The sequence below is a fragment of the Peromyscus eremicus genome, chromosome 7, assembly GCF_949786415.1.
Source record: "Peromyscus eremicus chromosome 7, PerEre_H2_v1, whole genome shotgun sequence".
Classification (NCBI taxonomy): Eukaryota; Metazoa; Chordata; class Mammalia; order Rodentia; family Cricetidae; genus Peromyscus; species Peromyscus eremicus.
In genome coordinates, this window is record NC_081422.1 from 110,664,621 (window position 1) to 110,684,279 (window position 19,659).

The 19,659-nt window shown below is 41.3% G+C and overlaps 1 protein-coding gene across 6 annotated transcripts in view; it reads right to left on the reverse strand.

The window, feature by feature from the left end:
• The window catches only part of Rbms3 (RNA binding motif single stranded interacting protein 3), a 684,722-nt gene that overhangs the window by 465,863 nt on the left and 199,200 nt on the right, over positions 1 to 19,659 (reverse strand). For all 6 annotated transcript variants that reach the window (XM_059268834.1, XM_059268836.1, XM_059268833.1 and 3 more), the window contains exon 3: positions 10,358 to 10,416. In XM_059268834.1, the coding sequence (XP_059124817.1) occupies positions 10,358 to 10,416 (59 nt within the window). The remainder of the gene's footprint in view (positions 1 to 10,357; positions 10,417 to 19,659) is intronic.

Sequence of the window (19,659 nt, forward strand, 5' to 3'; positions counted from 1 at the left end):
CAAGACAAACATCAGCCCACCACAGGACTACAGAGCCCATCCTACCTGCTCTCTGCTTCACCATGGACAGACACAACAACAAAGCAAGAATCTTATGGCTTTTTCTTCTTTGTGCCTTTGAACTTGGAAAACAACACTGCAGAGTGATCAGGATCACAGAGGGTGAACAAAGAAATATTTTCTTTAGAGGGCCTATCCAACTCAATCAAAATGAACTCTACCACCTGCCATTGCAAGGGAATGTGCTTTTCTTCACAGGCATCAAGTTTACGGGTCATGGGATCACATAGCCAACCACACAATGGAGGAAAGAAACATCTTTTAAGCATTTCTCCTTTAGCTATTAACAAAGCCTGAGACACACAGCTTCTACACTTAACACAAACTCAGAACTGCATCATGTTACCTATGTCTATGGCACAGTTCCCACAAGCAGAACTCCAAGACTAAACCCACTGAAGGGTTCGCTTGACCTAGGCACCTACTACTTAACACATGGTGACTTCATGCAGATTTTGATTTTTGTTTTGTAGCATAGACAGGCTCATTTGACAGTTGAGGAAAAAGATGTTCAGAAATATTAAATTACTTATCCAAGAAAATTTAATATTATTACTTGCATAGTTCCTTGGTGTAGGTGTCAACTGAAAAGTCTTGAGAGCGCATCTTTTTATTATTATTATTATTATTATTATTATTATTATTATTATTATTTCCCCTATTGCTGTAGATGGAGCCCAGCCCCTGGATTGTGCCATTCAAGTACTCTATCATGGAACTATGGCCCCTCTTTATATTTGAAAGTATCTTTCTTTATATTTGGATTTCTTCTTATTTACATGGTACTGAATACTGAAATAGTTTACAAATTATATTTGTTATTTACTTTATTTGTATATGTGTGTCTTAGTGTGTGTATATTGCACTACATGTGAGCAGGATGCCATGGAGGCCAGAAGAGGGCCTAAGATCCCCTAGAAAGCTGGAGTTCCTGGCAGGTATGAGCCTCTATGTGGGTGCTGGGAGACAAGCTTGGTCCTCATCCAGAGCAGCGAGCACCCACAGCTGCTGAAACATTGCTCCAGCCTCACTGCTGACATGTCGGAATAAATTTACAGGTGCACACGCACTGTATCTGTGCACCATGCATGATCAGATTTTGTATAGTGTTTTCAATGTAGATTCATATCTAGAATCTCATATATTTATAAGATTATGGATCAATGAAAATGGATACTCAAACCAGAAAAAGAGATAATCTCAAAGTGAAAAAATAAATCTTCTGAGTCATAAGTGACTGCTTTTCAAGGTTAGTTTGGTGAAACACAACTAATTGTCAGCATGCCTTTGGCACCCTGGCACTTCTCATAGGGCTGTGGGGCTTACCCCTGACTGCATTTGGGGTTTCCACTGATGTGACATCTGATGATCCATGTGAGAAAGTAAGGCCTGAGAATTAAAGGAACCTCCTGGAATTGCCTTGTAGACTCAACACCCCAGGAATAAGAAGTCTCACACTGTGCTAGAGGTGATTATGAGCTAGATAAAGGTCACAATCTCAGCACAAAGGTATATATATAGATATATCTATATATATCTATATATAGATATATAGATATATCTATATAGATATATAGATATATATATATATCTCCCCACATAGACCCATACACATACACAAAATAATTTTTAAAAATAAAACAAATGGACTAGTAAAAGTCATTTTATAATTATGATCACAGATAACATAACTTACTGGGTATCGTGGGGCATACCCTTCATCCGAGCAGAGGCAGGTAGATCTCTGTGAGTTTGAGGCCAGCTTGGTCTACAAAGCAAGTTCAGGAACAGTGAGGGCTGTTACAAAGACCCTGTATCAAAAACAAACAAACAAACAAAAAGACAACATACCTCTATCATCATGCTTTCAATCTATTTAATATTCCATTATAATTATTAAAATTTGGCTAATAAATTGTATCATCTTTTCATGTGCAAAAGCACTGGGAAGTGGGAAATAGCATTAAATTCTATCACATGCAAATTTATGCTTAAAACACTAATGCTGCTTATTAGACTTAATGTTTTTACTTATTTTTTATTACTTTTGCCTAATATGTGTGTAGCAGGAAGTACAAACAATGGAGCAAGCATATGACTCCCCAAAACATGGGAACTTATCTCACTTGTTTACTCCAGAAAGTTCTCAAGTTAACATTGAATAAATAAATAAACAATAATAATAACAACAATGTTTAGTGCCCTGGAACTAGAAACAGAAAATCCATAAGGATGACCTTGGGCAGGAGAACAGCCTTTGGTTATCTGGTTGAAGAATTATCAAAGCACCACTACCACCTTGGGGACTCCACACAGGTGTGTCCATTCCATGGCTTACAGGCTGCATGACCCCAGGATATCTAGGAATGTGACCCAACACAAAATTATAAACCTACTTAAAATAATGTAAGTTTGTTTGTTCATTATTTTTTTGGTACCTTGTTTGCATGAGTCTTGTATGTGAACTTTGTAGATGAGAACATATTCTCAAAATGTCAAAAGGTTGGACATGTCTATATAAACAAAACCACAGAACAATGCAGAGTAAATATGATGGCCTGACCAAAGACACCCAAGTCCCTACATGAACTAACCTTTTGGAAATAAAAATCAAAGCTGATATCGATACACAATGAAGCCAACCTGTTACAGACACACACTCACTGTGATGAGCTGTGAGATTAATATCAGAGTAGACAAGTGAGCCACAAGAGAAGTTCTGAGGAAATATCACACATGTGCTCTCACACAGAGAAAGGAATTTGTCTAAAGTAAAACTGTTTGGCCTTCCTTAATTTATTTTTTTGTAATCTAATCCCATTATTTGAAAATTGAATAAATGTGTTTTTCAGACCATTTTCTTTCATGAGCTTCTTGCTCAATAGACTGTGAGCCCACCTGGTGGAGGTGCCTAGTCCTCTCAAAATGCAATTCCTCAGACTCATAAATTTCACAGAACATTTATTTTTGTTCGTGCTGATTTTAGAAAATAAAAGGCACTTGAGAAAAACTCCCCACAGCACGCTGTCAGCTGCCCCCCTCTGCTTGAGCTGTTTCGGTGGAGGACCTCAGGGTAGCTGTGCTACCTGCCTGAATTAAATAGTCACACAGAAGCACCCCTGCTCTGTGCATGTCAGTGTTACTAGGGCCCATGCAGAGGCAGAGGCTATCTCACATTTTCTCCTGACTATACACAGAATGACAAACTAAGCCGCATCATCTCTTCAGGTTCCTGGGACTTAGCATGAGATTCTGCAGCCCCTGTGTGCTATTATATAAATAAGGCCTGTTAGCAACAGAAACGAGAAGTACATTGACCAATTCTAAACTCATCCGAAAGTATGCCTTCACGTTTAGTCACCTAAAAAGACTTTTAAAATACATAAACCCGGGAAGCCAGGCATAGTAGCACATCTTTGAATACCAGCACTTGGGAGGCAGAGACAGGCAGATATTTGTGCATTCTGGGCCAGCCAAAGCTGCATGGCAAGACCCTGTCTAAAAAATAAAATAAATATACAAACATGGGGTGGTGAGCTGGCTCAGGAGATAAAATATTTCCTACACAAGCATGAAAACCTGAGTCCAGATCCCTACCACCCCAGGGAACAGAACACAGGTGTGGCGGGGGAGGAGGGGGGAGGTCTATAATTCCAGCACTGGGCCAGGCAGAGACAGAAGAATCCCTGGCACTTGGTGGCTGGCCAGTCTAGTAGATGATAGGGTCCAAGTTCACTGAAAATCCCTGCCTCAAAAAGTAAGAGGATGGAGTGACAGAGGGAGATACCCAAAGGCAACCTCTGGCCTCCATATGCACATGCATAAGGTGAGCACATACCAATACAGATACCCCACAAGAAGCATAGTAGGCAGGAAGGAGTACACCCTCTCCAGAAGACAGTCCTCTAATGTTATTCATAAGGAATAAATGACATCTCTTGTGGATTATTTTACAACTTTTGAAAACTATCTGCAACTGTGATTTTTTAAATGTTTTTATGTATGTGGGTACTTAGCCTGCATGTACATGTTTGCATCTTCTGTATGCAGTACCTTAGAGGCCAAAAGAGGAGGTTAGGTTCCCTGGAACTGGAGTTACAGACAGTTGTAAAAGACCATGTAGGTGTGGGGAATCACACTTGGGTTCTCTGCACAAGCAGCTGGTACTCTTAACTGCTGAGCCAACCTAACTTCAGCCCCTCAACTTTGATTCTTAAGGACCCAGTGAAATGTCAAAGGCAAAAAAGCTTCCACAAATACAGCTCAGTCAACCTGTGGCCGTGAAGTATTTTCCACTCTGAGTGGCAAGCTGGTATGCTGGGCACAGTCTAACCACTGTTGTGCATATGGCAGTGAGGCCTGGAGACTTTTATGCAAGATCCATTACTAAACACAATGTCTGCCAGAAAAAATGGAATGGAGTAAGAGGCAGAAAAAAGCAAAACCAGCCTTTAAAAGCAGGGAGAGGCCCAGATAATGCAAGGCATTAAAGACAGACCTTGTGTTGAATGGGTTCTCTCAATGAATTTTCCCTGAAAACTTTTCAATTAGCAAATATTCTGGGCCCAGGAGAAAAACTCATGGAGAAGAGGAAAATATTTTAAAACATGAAAAAAATAAATGAAGAAAGAAAACCAAACACAAGACAGAGTAGAACAAGTCTTCAGATGTGAACAATGCCTCTTCATCCTTGCGTTTGACTGTCTGACTGTGGTCTGTTCGTGATTACTCCCCATCTGGAGCAACGGCTCGCTTTGTTCAGCCATTTCTAGTCATCTGGGGCCGAGAGTGACTGTTTTGTTTTATTTTGCTATATTACATGGAGTGGAAACTCTTTCAGACACCACACAAGGAAGAAGATGCCTACAACTGGGAGGTACTTAAAGAGTTCTGGATGGTCCTTCTGTAACAATATATGATTGTCTCCTCCCAATTACTATCAGGGAGCAGGTGGGATAGGTTAAGGAAGAGCCAAGCCTGTGGGCTGACACACGGCAGCCCACTGCTGCCTCTGCATCGGGAGGGAGGCTGACAGATGCAGGTTCCCATGCCTTTCAAAACATGAGGACACTCAGCCTGTGTAACCATTCGTGGAAAAACTGACTACATCTTTAAAAACCAGAAACAAATAAGCCCTTGTCTTCTGAGAGGTTGTTTGGATTGCCTAGCCTCCAGCCAGAGGAGAGGTTGTAAATAACTGAAAAGGAGGTGTCTCTGTGAAGATTAAATCCAATTTGTGTCCTCTAACGACAGCCTCCATGATCTTAGTAATTTAAAAGCGAAGCTCAGACGCCTCCCACATTTTCATCTCTTGCCTTAAGAAAGAGGCTGTGGAGAACTCCACTTCTGCTTACCGTTCAAGGCAACAGACGGTAACATCGTCTTCAAACTCAATTACACCTGAAATCAGTCGGCAAAACAAAATAATCTATGGCCACTGGTTTCTGAGGCGTCACCAAACAACCAAAGTACGGACAAAATCCAAACAGGTAAAAAAAAAAAAAAAAATCCAAACAGGTTCTGGCCTGGAGTGATGGCTCAATGGTTATGAATATGGATCTGATTCTCACCACCCACATGGAAATTCACAAACCTCTGGAACTCCAGTCCCAGAGGACCCCATGTCCTCTTCTGGTATTGGTGGGCACTGCATGCACATGGTGCACAGACGTGTTGCCCAAACACCCATACACATATATAAAATGAAATGGGAAAAAAATTGAAATCAACCGAATTGTTCTGGGAGCTGAATTTACTTTTTCTTGAAAATACCACAAAATAGATTGAAAGAAATGTTAAAATAACAACATCAGCTGTGCTCTTCACTAACACAATTACCTTTGTTTTCCTTCATAATGCTAGCCTTGGACTTGGTGGGTAAAGAGCTTGCTGTCCATTTAAATGTAAGGGGCTGAGTTCAAATCCTCAGAGCTCACAGCTGGAGCGTGACCCACCTGCAGTTCCAGCACTAGGAAAGAGGAGACAATGGGTCCTCAGAGAAAGCAAACTAGATAGACTAGCTGTGTGTGTTCAATGGAGAGACCTCACCTTAGACAAGAAAGTGGAGCTCAATTAAGGACGATTCCTGACATCAAGTTTGGGCCTCTTTAAACATGCCCTCACATGTTGACATATGCAAGCATATGCATGTGTTCACAAACAAAAAATATTGTTAGTCTCCTGGGCAGGGGACATGGTCAGCAGGTAAAATGATTGCTGTACAAACAAGAGGAGCTGAGTTGAGGTTCCCAGAACCCGTGTACAAGTCAGCATGCCTGTAATCCCAGCGCTGGAGAGACAGGAGGGCCCCTGAGGCTTGCTGCCCAACCAGTTCAGCTGAACTAGTGAGCTAGAGATCTGGTGAGAATCCCATATCAAAAATAAGATGGAGAGCAACCTAGCATATGCACACCTGTGCACACGCACACAATATGTCCACAGCACTCGCACAGATAAATGAAAACTGTCAGACTTTTATGTAAAGTAGTATAAAATACTGTCTGTTCTGTATGTAAATCTATCGTTGCCATACCCCATGAATGAGGCCTTCCTGTCACCTTACCTTTTCCTACACAGGATTCAGTGAGGTTGAGAGATTGGGCCTAAGCTACACAGCTGGTCAGCTGAGAGGCAACTAACACCAGCAATAGGAGGACTCCACTGAAATCATCACCACTTCCAAGTGCTGACACCTCTCCATACATAGTACACTCATTAGTTTATATTCTTCTCATACTGAATCCTCTACATTTCCGGGGTTTGTCACCATAGCCCTCATGATTTCCCTCTTAACAGACATATAACAGGTTTATATGCCTCAGAAGCTAGAATTTTCATATTTTCTGTATTTTTCTTAATAAAGGGAAGAATGATCAGACTTGTGCATATATATATATGTGTGTGTGTGCGCATGTGTGTGTGTATATATATATATATATACACACACACACATACATGGTTTGAAGATAGGTTTGAATAAAGTATTTGAGAAGATGTTTTGAGTGTCATAATAATATCAAAGCAATATCCTTTACTTCTTTTTCCACAAGGACTTTTCTAAATGGCTTGGCTAACTAAAGACAGCACTAAAAGGGATGGATGGACACATTTACATCAACCAGCAGTGGATGACATGCATGCTACATCTGCTACTTAAATGCATATAAACTATCTCGGTAAATGACTCTCTTTTTCATGTTCCTTGTGGATGCCTAACTTGTCCTGTGGATACTTATTCTCTTATAGCCCTCTCAAGTTTGAAGTTTTAATATTTACTCTTATTTATGTTTATTTATATGTATGTATGTGTCTCTGTGTGTGCATATGCATGCAAGTGTTCACAGAGGGCAGAAGAGGGCATCAGATCCCCTGGAGCTGGAGTTATAGTCTGTGTGCATAGCCTAACAATTTGGTGCTTATAAAAAAAAATACTCAGGTCCTCTGCAGGAGCATCAAGTGCTCTTAACCACTGAGGCCATCTCTTTAGCCCCTCAAGTCTGAGGTTTTATTTATTTCTTTTGCTTTTTTCCCACACCTCTCCTACAACCTATGAGTAGAGTCTTCCTCCCACCCATATTTAGTGTCTCCCATTTAGATATTTTTATTATTAGATCATACAAGAAACCTCCTTCTCTATCACCGTGATAGACCTCTAGCATTAATCCCATTATTTCTCCACAGGACTTTCTAAATCAGGTGTTGTGGAATAATCTTTTTGTACACTGTGAAGATGTGTCATTCTGATTGGTTTAATAAAAAGCAGAATGGCCAATAGTTAGGCAGGATTTTCAGGTACACAGGACACTGGGAAATAGGAGGGAGGAGATGCCAGGACACAGAGCAAGCAGCATGGACATTACAAAGTAAAAGTACTTTTCTGAGCCACAGAAAAGAATGTAGATTAAAAGAAATGAGTTAATTTAAGTTATAAGAGCTAGTTAGAAACAAGCCTAAGCTATCAGTCAAGCTTTCATAATTAATAGTAAGTCTCCGTGTCATTATTAGGGAGCTGTCTGATGGGACAGAGAAAGACTCACTACAATTAGGTTCTTGTTCTGGCTTTTTCCTTATTTTCCTCTTGGAGAACTCTAATAATCCTCTACATTCCTAGCAGTGTTTGGCTAATCAAGTCCTTGTACCTTGGCCAGCTCCTGTCTCCTCCAGACCCCTCCACCACTTACCTTGGCCATTGTTAGCAGTTATCAGCAATTTTACTCAAATAATTTTTCTCCCTAATTCTATCTACTGGCAAGCACTTTGAAAACTCTCAGGGTAACCTCCATCAGTGGTAACTAGGAACCAGGGTGGTGACTTCTTCATTTCCTCCACTTAAATTATAGATTGATAACATATTGATGGATAGATAGGTAAATAGATCATGTCTACTCCTTAACTGCTAATTCAGTTCCACTCACTTTTTTAAAACATCTTTTCTGAAATACACATAGAAATCACAGAATAGTTGCCCCAAACAACTAATAACAATAAGAGGCCTATATTGTATCCAGGATACAATTTTACTTTATTTTAAAATTTTCTTTGTGTTTTATGTATTTGAGTATTGTACCTGCATGTATATATGTGTATGTATGAATGTATGTATGTACCTGTGTGTATATGTATGAATGTATGTATGTGTGTATATGTACGTATGTATGTATGTGCATTGTATGTGTGCAATGCTCATGGAGGACAGAAGAGAGCACAGGATACTCTGGCACTGGAGTTACAGTTGTAAGATACCATGTTGATAATGGGAACAGAATTCAGGTCCTCTACAAGAGCAGCAAGTGCTCTTAATGACTAAGATCCGACAGATACAATTTTTAAAGTCTGCAAAACTCTGTGCCCATTCCTGGTGTCCACAGTAACCCTTCCCTGCTAGGATTTTACATAACAACTGCAAGAGTATAGACAATTATAAGTCTGGAAATCTTCTCCCTGAGCATCTGACTTTCCTGGTCATTCCTTTCTTGTTTGCTTTTATAATTTCCATTCTCAAGAAAAGAACATTTCCTCCACAATATTATGCAGCTACTTCTGATCCCGGGATCTACTCCCAACTCTCACAGTGCAGCCAGTACCACAATGGACCTACCAAGGATGTCAGGATTCACTTCTCTGTGTGTGTCTGTGTGAGTGCATGTACTCCAGAGGTCAGTGTCGCTGGGGTCTTCCTCGGTTGCTTTGCCCTGTGTTTACTGAGGCGGGATCTATAGTTGAACGCAGTGCTCACAGGTCCAGCTAGTCTGAGGCATGGTGTTTTTTCATGCTTGCTTGGAGCATCCCCCGACTCTGCTTTCCAGGTGCTGTGACTGCAGGCAGGCTTCCATGCTTGTTCATCTTAATACTAGTTTGCTTTCAACTCCAAGTCAAACTATTCAGATACAGAACTTACAGGCTGGTGTTCTTTGTCTTGTACCTGTTGTACTCCTGAGCTGATCACAGATGAGCAACACTTTCTTTAAAAAGCAACTGAAATGAATCTGTCTACCATTACCCAGAAGGCCAGGGGACATTTAAAAGTACATGAATGTCCTTTGCTAAAACTTGCACATATTCTCTTTGGCTGACCCACCGTGCTTGATTTCAGTATTACAATGAATACTGGATTAAGGGCAAGAAATAATATATGTGACAAGAAGCATTCTAATTTCCTAGTCAGAACCAAGTCATGTAGCAGTGACCGTATAGATTATGCAAATAATTTAATGTAACCTTTAAACATTGTGTGGTATTCCAGACATGAAGAAACACAAGCCACAGCCATTGTCAAATAATTCCTGAAATATTTCCAGCAAAGAGAAAAGAGAAAAAGCCTGACTGAATAATATCCTGGATCTTGTGAGATATTTATAGCTAAAGCATAGATACAATTGGCCCATCATTATATTCATTTCTAGTCAACAAATTTTGCTAGAGCTCTGAAGAACAGAGAAATTAAGCATGATTTGCCTGAGACCATTTCCCCCTGAACACCTCATCTTTACATAGGAAATCAATTTGTATCATTGATAATATCATTCAAATCAGACCAACCCGAAGTTGTTAGAAGCTAATTCAGTTTTTTGTTGAAGCAATTTGATACTTGTTCTGATTTGTGATTTTCATTTTGTTTGTTAATGAAAAAAATTAATGAGCAATGTTACCAGAAATACAACCCATCAAAGACTGACAACATCCACGGCTTGCCATTGACTGCACGCCATGCTCACTGTGCAGCTGGACCTCTGTAGTGGAGACACCATGGACTGAAGGGCACAGACAAGAGCTCAGAGTAGGATGACTTCACACCTACCTTTGCATTGATTCGTATTCTTGTCAAGAATTGCCTTCGTGGATACGATTTTTCCATACCTGAGAGAGAGAGAGAGAGAGAGAGAGAGAGAGAGAGAGAGAGAGAGAGAACAAAGCTCTGTTATTGAAACCCAGTGAAGACACCAACATGACCATGAACTTTGGGGCACACACTATTGAGCAGGGGTGCACCTAGAAGAGAAAGCTCCATTCTCACACCAGGGTGATCCTGGTACCATGGGGCTCCTCTTCTGTAGGTAAGTTCTGGGCTGTGCCTTCAGGAATATGCCCATCAGGCTAGCACAGGTATCCAAAAGAGGGAACCAAAGTGCAGTGTCACCAATGGACCTCCAGAATAAAGTGTAAACTTAACTACTGGGCTGGGATTTGTGCCCAATTCTCACGCAGACCTCTACTGTCATCTTGAACATCTTAGCCCAACACCTCCCAGCCACCATATCTTCTATAAAATGAAAGTTAGGGCTGAGGGTATGTAGTTCAGTTGGGAGAGTATTTGCATGAATAGTGCCCTGGATTCCATCTCCAGCAACCCATTAACCAGATATGTTGTTGCACTTCTGCAATTTCAGCAGGTGAGAGATAGAGGCAGGAGGATTAAGATCCCAAGGTCATTCTTGGCCATACAGGGACAGGGAATTCAAGGTCAGCCTGGCATATGTGAGATTTGGTTTCAAACTACTACTACTACTACTACTACTACTACTACTACTACTACTACTACTACTTATCATCATCATCATCATCATCATCATTATCATCATTATTTACATGAATCAATCCTTCCAGTTCAACAAGCTTTATGTTTTGGAGAGGTCCAGGAGAATGAAGATCTAGTCATCAATGTGCCCTAGCTCAAATTTCAGTTCCACCTGGATCTATTTGGCTGGGGAAGCTACCTGAGCTCTTTGTACCATTTCAGTTTGCATGATGATATTGGTAACCATATTTAAATAATGACTCAGGGGCTGCAGAGACAGCTCAGTGGTTAAGTGCACTAGCTATTCTTACAGAGGATCCTGGTTTGATTTCAGCATCCACATGATGGCTCACAACTATGTGCAATTCTAGTCCCGGAGGATCCTATACCCAAGCCTCAGCCAGAACCAAGGGCACTTGTGGTGCACAGACATATATGCAGGCAAAACACACAAAATAATACAATAAATAAATAACAAATTGGATTCCCACTAACAGTGAATGGTTATGAAGAGGAACACAGTCATCCTTACAGGATTGTTTGAGGGCTGATGGGGTCTGCAGGGTTGTTCTGAGGGCTACTTGAGCTTACAGACTTGCTCTGAGGGCTGATGGGTTCTGCAGGGTTGTTCTGAGGGCTGATGGAGCTTGCAGGCTTGCTCTGAGGGCTGATAGGGTCTGCAGGGTTGATCTGAGGGCTGATAGGGTCTGCAGGGTTGATCTGAGGGCTGATAGGGTCTGCAGGGTTGATCTGAGGGCTGATAGGGTCTGCAGGGTTGATCTGAGGGCTGATGGGGCTTTCCTGGAAGACTGAGGACACTGTCAGAAGAGAGCACCTACACTAGCTATTCTTCACAAGGTTCTCTCCAATCACTGCCTGTAGAGAACCAGTCCCCGAGAATCGTCAAAATCTTCCACTAAGAAATGTGGCTAATAGAGCTGTGGATGAGGCTCCACAGAGTCCTTGCCTGGCAGACACAAAGCCCTGGGTTTGATCCTCAGAACTGCATAAACTAGACGTGATGGTGCTTGCCTGTCCCACCAAGTAGGAGAATCATAAGTTCAAGACATCCTGAGCGATGCAGGAAATTGGAGGCTTTCCTGTGCAAGCTGGGCATCACTCTACCATCACTACATACACAGTCCTCATTTTCTATTTTTTACTTTTCAAAAAATATTTTTCATATAATATATTTTGATCATATTCTTTCCCCTCCACTGTGTTCTCAGGGTAGCCCAGAACTAAACATATTCTTGCCTCAGTTTCCAAGCACTACAATTAGACACATCACTTTGCACATATTTCCTATTCACATTCTATTTCATTCTTAAGTTTTCTGAAAATGTTGGGGAGCATAAAGGTCCTTACATTTACAGATAGCACCAGGAAGACCAGGAATGTTAAACAAGCAGAGTTGTCTTTTCAAGGGAAAAAGATGTATAACCTATTTTCCACCCAGAAGCCTGGGACTAAAGGTGGCTAATAGTCTAGATTCATGGTTCTCAACCTTCCTAATGTTGCGACCCTTTAATACAAATCCTCATGTTGCAGTGACTCCCAACTAAAAAATTATTTTCACTTATATTTTTTTCAGTTCAATTTTTTTTAAATTTTTTTTATTTTATAATTTAATTTAATTTTACATATCAGCCACGGATTCCCCTGTCCTCCCTCCTCCCGCTCCCCCTTCCCCCAACCTACCCCTATTCCCATCTCCTCCAGGGCAAGGACTCCACTGAGGATTCAGCTCAGCCTGGTAGATTCAGTCGAGGCAGGTCCAGTCACCTCCTCCCTTCACCCAGGCTGAGCAAAGTGTTCCTGCATAGGCCTCAGGCTCCAAACAGCCCCCTCACGCACTAAGGACCACAATAGACTACTGGCAATGGTCGAGAAAAAGCCCAAACTGACCTACTCTGGTGATCAGATGGCCGAACACCCTAACTGTCGTGGTAGAACTCTCATCCAATGACTGATGGAAGCGGATGCAGAGATCCACAGCCAGGCCCCAGGTGGAGCTCCGGGAGTCCAATCGGTGAGAAAGAGGAGGGATTATATGAGCGAGAATTGTTGAGACCATGATTGGAAAAAGCACAGGAACAAATAGCCAAACTAGAGAAAAAACATGAACTATGAACCAATAGCTGAGGAACCTCCAACTGGATCAGGCCCTCTGAACCAATAGCTGAGGAGCCCCCAACTGGATCAGGCCCTCTGGTTAAGTGAGACAGTCGATTAGCTTGAACTGTTTGGGAGGCCCCCAGGCAGTGGGACCAGGACCTGTCCTTAGTGCATGAGCTGGCTGCTCACTTATATTTATTACTGTAACTTTGCTCCTATTACAAATCATAATATAAAACTCTGTGTTTTCTGATGGTCTTAGGCCACCTCAAGAGAAAAGGTCATTTGACGCCCTCACAAAGGGGTTACAACTACAGGTTGAGAACCACTAATGTTTGCACTATCTGTAGGGCCAAACCACGCCATCCACAAGCAGGAACAGGGATACTTAATTGTCTAGGTGACCTTTGCACTATCTGTACGGCTAGGAGCTCCCCCAAGCTTCTACAACTGTGACTGGAGATGGCCAACAGCCAAGATGACCTCTACACCATCTGTATGACTGAAACCACATCAGATCCTCCCCCTAGGCCCTGAAGATAACACATGTAGCCTATCTTTAGAACCCATCTTCCTGGAAGAAATGACATGTACTTTGAAAACAGTTTTGATATAATTATGCATCATTGTGCACAAGAATTGTGCTACATTAGGAAACGTTTGTCCAAATTGTACTGTACTTAAACATGCCTACATAAAACTGCCCACTCCAGTGTCAGGCTTCAGAGGTTTTAACCAATATTGACTACTGAGTCATGTTGAACTGGATTTCATTCTTGCCTGATTTTGATTATTATTCTGACAGCCCTGGTGTTTGCAGAGATACGCACAAAAAATGACCAGTAAAATCTTATCATACTCAAATACTCTCTTCAGAGGAGAAAGTTTCACATGTCGTATCAATTATCCAGACAGACGTTCACTAGGTACGATCTGTTCAGTCAAACAGGTGCTTGATGAGAAAAAGAGAAGAGGATGAGGATGAGAAGGAGGGGCAAAAATGTGATTTTGCTGAAAAGTACCAATAACACAGTATGCAAGAGAGAGAGAGAGAGAGAGAGAGAGAGAGAGAGAGAGAGAGAGAGAGAGAGAGAGAGAGAGAGAACAGCTCAAAACATTTAAAACAAACACACAACAGGCACAGAATCCTTACGACAAAATCCTTAATTGGTTTCTATATTTTAAAGAATTTTAAAAATACCATCTGTATTCTCTCTTCTCCTTTAATTTTGCATCTTTATTATTTTTATTGTATGAATGTTTTGCCTGCATGTATGTCTGTTCTCCACGTGTTTGTATGGTCCCTGTGGAGGTCAGAGGAGGGTATCAGAACCCCTGAACAGGACTCACAGGTGGCTGTGAGCCCCTGAGTGGGTGCTGGAACAAACCTAGGTCCCCTGCATGAGCAGCCAGTGCTCTTAAGCACTGAGCCACCTCTCTAGTTTCCCTATTGGCTTCTTTTTTTAATTAAGAAAATTTTTCCGCCAGGCGGTGGTGGTGCACGCCTTTAATCCCAGCACTCGGGAGGCAGAGCCAGGCGGATCTCTGTGAGTTCGAGGCCAGCCTGGGCTACCAAGTGAGTTCCAGGAGAGGCACAAAGCTACACAGAGAAACCCTGTCTCGAAAAACCAAAAAAAAAAAAAAAAAGAAAAGAAAATTTTTCCATTCATTTTACACACCAAAGATCCCCCTTTTCCCTTCTCCTGGCCCCCCAGCCTCCCTCTCCCAACCCACCTGCACTCCTCCCCACAAGAACGCAAGGCCTCCCATGGGGAGACCCATCCAGTAGAGACAAGTCGAAGCCCCTCCCTCTGCCTCTCTTATTGGTTTCTAAAGACAGTCCTGCAACATTATTTTTACAGAAGTACCTTCAAAATTAAAATTTAGTGAAGACACAATTGGAAATGTGTACATTTCACACTGACTCACATCCAATGACAGCACTCTTAGATTATGCCATATACTGTCCCACTCTATTGACACCACTCAGATGGCTCTGTCTCAGTCAGCACTATACATGAAAAAACACAGTAGTGCTTTACAGTAAGAAAAAGATAGAAAATGCATTTCTGCAGAAAGCACTTGTGATTATTTTGTTAAGCAAATAAAAAATAAAGGGAATAAATAACTTTATTTCCCAGAAATTATGATACAAGCCTCTCTATGTCCCTCTGTGTATCTGTGTCTTACTCTCTATTTCTATGTCTTTGTCTCTGTCTCTCTCTCCTCTTTAATTTTCATGCTCTCTCTCAAAAAAACAACGCAAACCTCACTTGTTCATGGCCACACACTCTAGTTACATCCCAGGCTCAGCTTTCCAATGCAACAGAAGCCAGAAACAGCAGAACTTGAGTGTTTCACACACACACACACACACACACACACACACACACACACACACACACACAGAGGGGGGTGGGCAGAATTTCAGGAATTTCATTCCTGGACTCAGAGATAAAGTACTGTTTTAACAATTACATTGAAAAGTTTGCTTTGAAACAACAAGATGGTATTTAATGGCTGCTGGTCATAGTTCACATCTGAATGCTCATGATGAGAATCAGGTACTTTTTTCATGACTGGTGTGATATTCTGAATGATCCACAGTGTCAACAACTGTTATAAGCAATAAAGTAGAGGCTAGTTTTAATTTCTTTTTTTGTCTGCATTGAGGACAGAGTGGAAGGCTGTCTTATACCTGGTGGGCAAGCACTCTGTCTGTAAGCTATATCCTTAGTCTCTATGCCATTTCTTTAAAGGTCCAAACTACTTTAAACACACACATACACACACCAGTAGTCAGATGAAAAAACTACATATTTTTACATGCTTTGAGCTCAAGGCTAATTCTAAACATCTATTATGTTACGTCCTCTTCTTCAGGTTTAGATCAAGATTTAAGTCTTTGTAAAGATTTTCTTCAGCTCTGCCACCCATGAGTGGAAGACAAAATCTGACCTTAGAAAACGTGACTGTGTCACTAAATAATGCCTAGAAATGGACAGCTGAGGGGATCCCATGAGCCTGCTGGCTCCAGGAGCTTTCAGACAAATCCAATTCTCTTTGACATCCCTTCATTTCCTACAGAAAGAGGAAATAAAATACTATCCACAGCCAACTTCTGCAGGGGGTTGAAATTCTTGGTGGAAATATATAAACGGAGTAAGAGAAGCTTATATTGTAATCCTTTCCATGTGGGTCTTCCCCAGCCAGTATGGATGGTCACATAACATCCCTGGCTGGACACTCTGAAACCAATATGCACCCCTCCACATTGTATGTACACGTTCACCAACTATGCAGTCATGAAGTCCCCAATTCAGCCATATTTGAAATAACATTTTCCTTATGTTCTGAGTCATCTTTAAAATAGTGGCTAGCAGGACTGGAGAGATGGCTCAGCAGTTACATGCATATACTGCTCCTGCAGAGAACCCAAGCTCCATTTTCAACACCTATGCTAGGCAACTCACAACCTCCTGTAACTCTAACTCCACAGAAAACCTACACCTCTGGCCCCTTTGGACACCTGTACTCATATGCACATAACCACACCCAGACACACACACACACACACACGCACGCACGCACGCACGCACGCACGCACGCACGCAAGCATAATTCAAAATCAAATTCACATGTTGGCTATCATCTTCTTAAGCTCCTTTTACACTAACCTCTTAATATGCATTTACATTTACTTTGTAAAGTGAATAGCCAGTTCTTTTCTGGCATTTACCCTTTGTCTAATGCTGCATCTACCTCAACCTATATTTGTTGACATACTTCATTGACATACACAAGCCTAATTTAATGAGAGGCTTCTTTTATTTGCCGAAGTTGAAGCGAAAATAACTACTATTATGGGTTTGCTCTTCATACATTATTAAGACATCAAATTGGTAGGATATTTCTACAGAGAATTTATTTTTGAATCCTTCACCACATCGCCCACTGTGTATATTAATTCAAAAAAACACAGGCAGAGACTAAAGATAGAGTCTCCGCAGTCAATTAACTCTCCGCTAACTCATTTTTCACATACCTTCTGTATGGATACCAGACGCAAAGAAGGGATCACATGCATTTAATGGATGAAACACTATCCATTTAGCAAATGTGATTTTTTTCCTGCTTCTTGGGTGGCTCATTCATTTTCTCTTTGGCATTTAGGGGCACTAATGGAATGTGTTTGTAGGTGGAGGGACCCTCTTGGAATGTGGTAAGGACCAGCCCATGATGAACTACACCAGCTACATTTCATACACACATCCACAAAATTTTTTTATTTGGGGAGCTGAAGACTTGGCTAAGTGGTTTAGAGCATTTGCTGCTCTTGCAGAGGACCTGTGTTTGGTTCCCAGAAGCCAAAGTTATCTCCTAATTGTGGTGATATATCGTGTACCCCAATAAACTTGCCTGAAGATCAGAGGTCAGAGCCAGCCACTAGATTAGACACAGAGGTCAGGTGGTGGTGGCACACACCCTTAATCCTATCACTTGGGAGGCAGAGATGTCTGGATCTCTGTGAGTTCAAGGCCATACTGAGCTACAAGAGATTGATCCAGTATAGGAAAGAAACAGAGCCAGGCAGTGGTGGAACACACCTTTGATTCCAGTACTTGAGGTCTCATGCCTTTGCTTGGGAAGCACACATGCCTTTAATCCCAGGAAGTGAAGGCTGAGCAGAGAAAGGTATATAAGACATGAAAAAACAGGAACTCACTCTCTTTAGGCTGAAGATTTTGTAGGGTAAGAACTAGTGGCTGGCTGATCTGCTTCTCTAATCTTTCAGCTTTCACTCTGATACCTGACTTTAGTTTGTGTGTTTGTGTGTGTGTGTGTGTGTGTGTGTGTGTGTGTGTGTGTGTGTTTTGTTTTTGTTTTTGTTTTATATTAAAAGATCATCTAAGATTTGAACAACAACCTAATGGCTGTTGTTCTGATACCTTCTTCTGGCCTCCTTGGGCTCCTATATGCACATAGTGCACATGAACTCATACAGATACATATACATACGCATAACATAAATAACAAAATGTTAAAGTTATTAAAAATTCGTATTTCAAACAATTAACCAGTTTGAGCCACAAAAGAATGGCCAAGGGCAAAATAATGTGATGGGTGAAGTATTTCCTCCAAATGAACCTATCTGAGTCTTCATCTCCAGACTCTCAGAAAGCCATGAAAGACAGGACATTCTGAAGATTATTAAGGTAGAAAATAAGCCATGTGTGTGGGTAGAGGAAAGGCATGAGAAGGTACAGGGAACCATACAACTATCTCCAAACCAAGAAAAACCATGTTAGAAACAGCATTGCACACAGCTTTGTCTCAGCATACAGAACTGGGGAGAAATACACTTTTGTCCATCCATCTGGTATAGCATTTCACTATAGCAATAGTAACACACCACTACAGTAAATACCGCTTCCCCTGGGGCTGTTGGCTGTGGAGAAGGGAAGGGAGCTGAGAGGGCTCTGTGGACAGCATCCTCCTCTAAGTAAACCCTTAGAGAACAGAACACCTAGAAGTGGAAACTGAAGCAAAAGTCTTAAAAAGGAAGTATTTGAAAGGGGTAATATTTTGATACATGGATATGTTATTTTAAAATTTATATTATATTTACTTAGGGTATATCCAAGCTTACATGTATATGTGTGTGCATGTATGTGTTGTGTGTATGCTTGCATGTGTGTACCATGGTCAAAGGACAGCATGAGGGAATTGGTTCCCTCCTTCCATCATCAAACTGAAGTCCTTGGATCTGGCAGCAAGCACTTTTACCATCTAACTGTCTTAGAGCTGATTTTATATATCTTAGACATAAAAAAGGTAAAACACATTTCTTTTCCATGCAATTAGGTTACTGTCAAACAAAGCACTATCTCCATGCTACTAGTAGAACCACCACCATATAGTACATACCATTCCAATACCATAGTTCTGCACTTCATATTTGTCCTACTCAATATAACAACAACAAACTGGTCCTCAAACTTTAAGGCCTACCCAAATGTCATGGGAAGCTTGCCTCAGTAGATATTACATGGAATTATAAAATTTGCATTTCTTACAAGGTCCCTGGGAAGTCTTATCCTGATAATGTCCTCTTAAAAACCATTGCTCCAAAGATGAATGAAGCCCAGAATACTTCCCATTCCTAACCCTCAGAACTCCAGGGAAAAGGTAGACACCTACAGACAGGAATGTTGTCCACAGAGCATGCAACAATGAGCTGGTCAGAGCCAGGACCCTGCTGACAACTTTCTCATTGTCAGTGGCAGGAGTCCCACTCTGCAATACTCTTGGGCTTCAAGAAGGGTCTATGCTGACTCTATAGGAGAAAACAGCCTTAACAAATGATCAAAGAAAATTCAAATGAAATCTGATGAAGGAATAAAGAATCCCAAACTAGCAGTCTTGTAGAGGAGTTCTAGCTGAGCAAACTTCTAGTCTGTATTGCA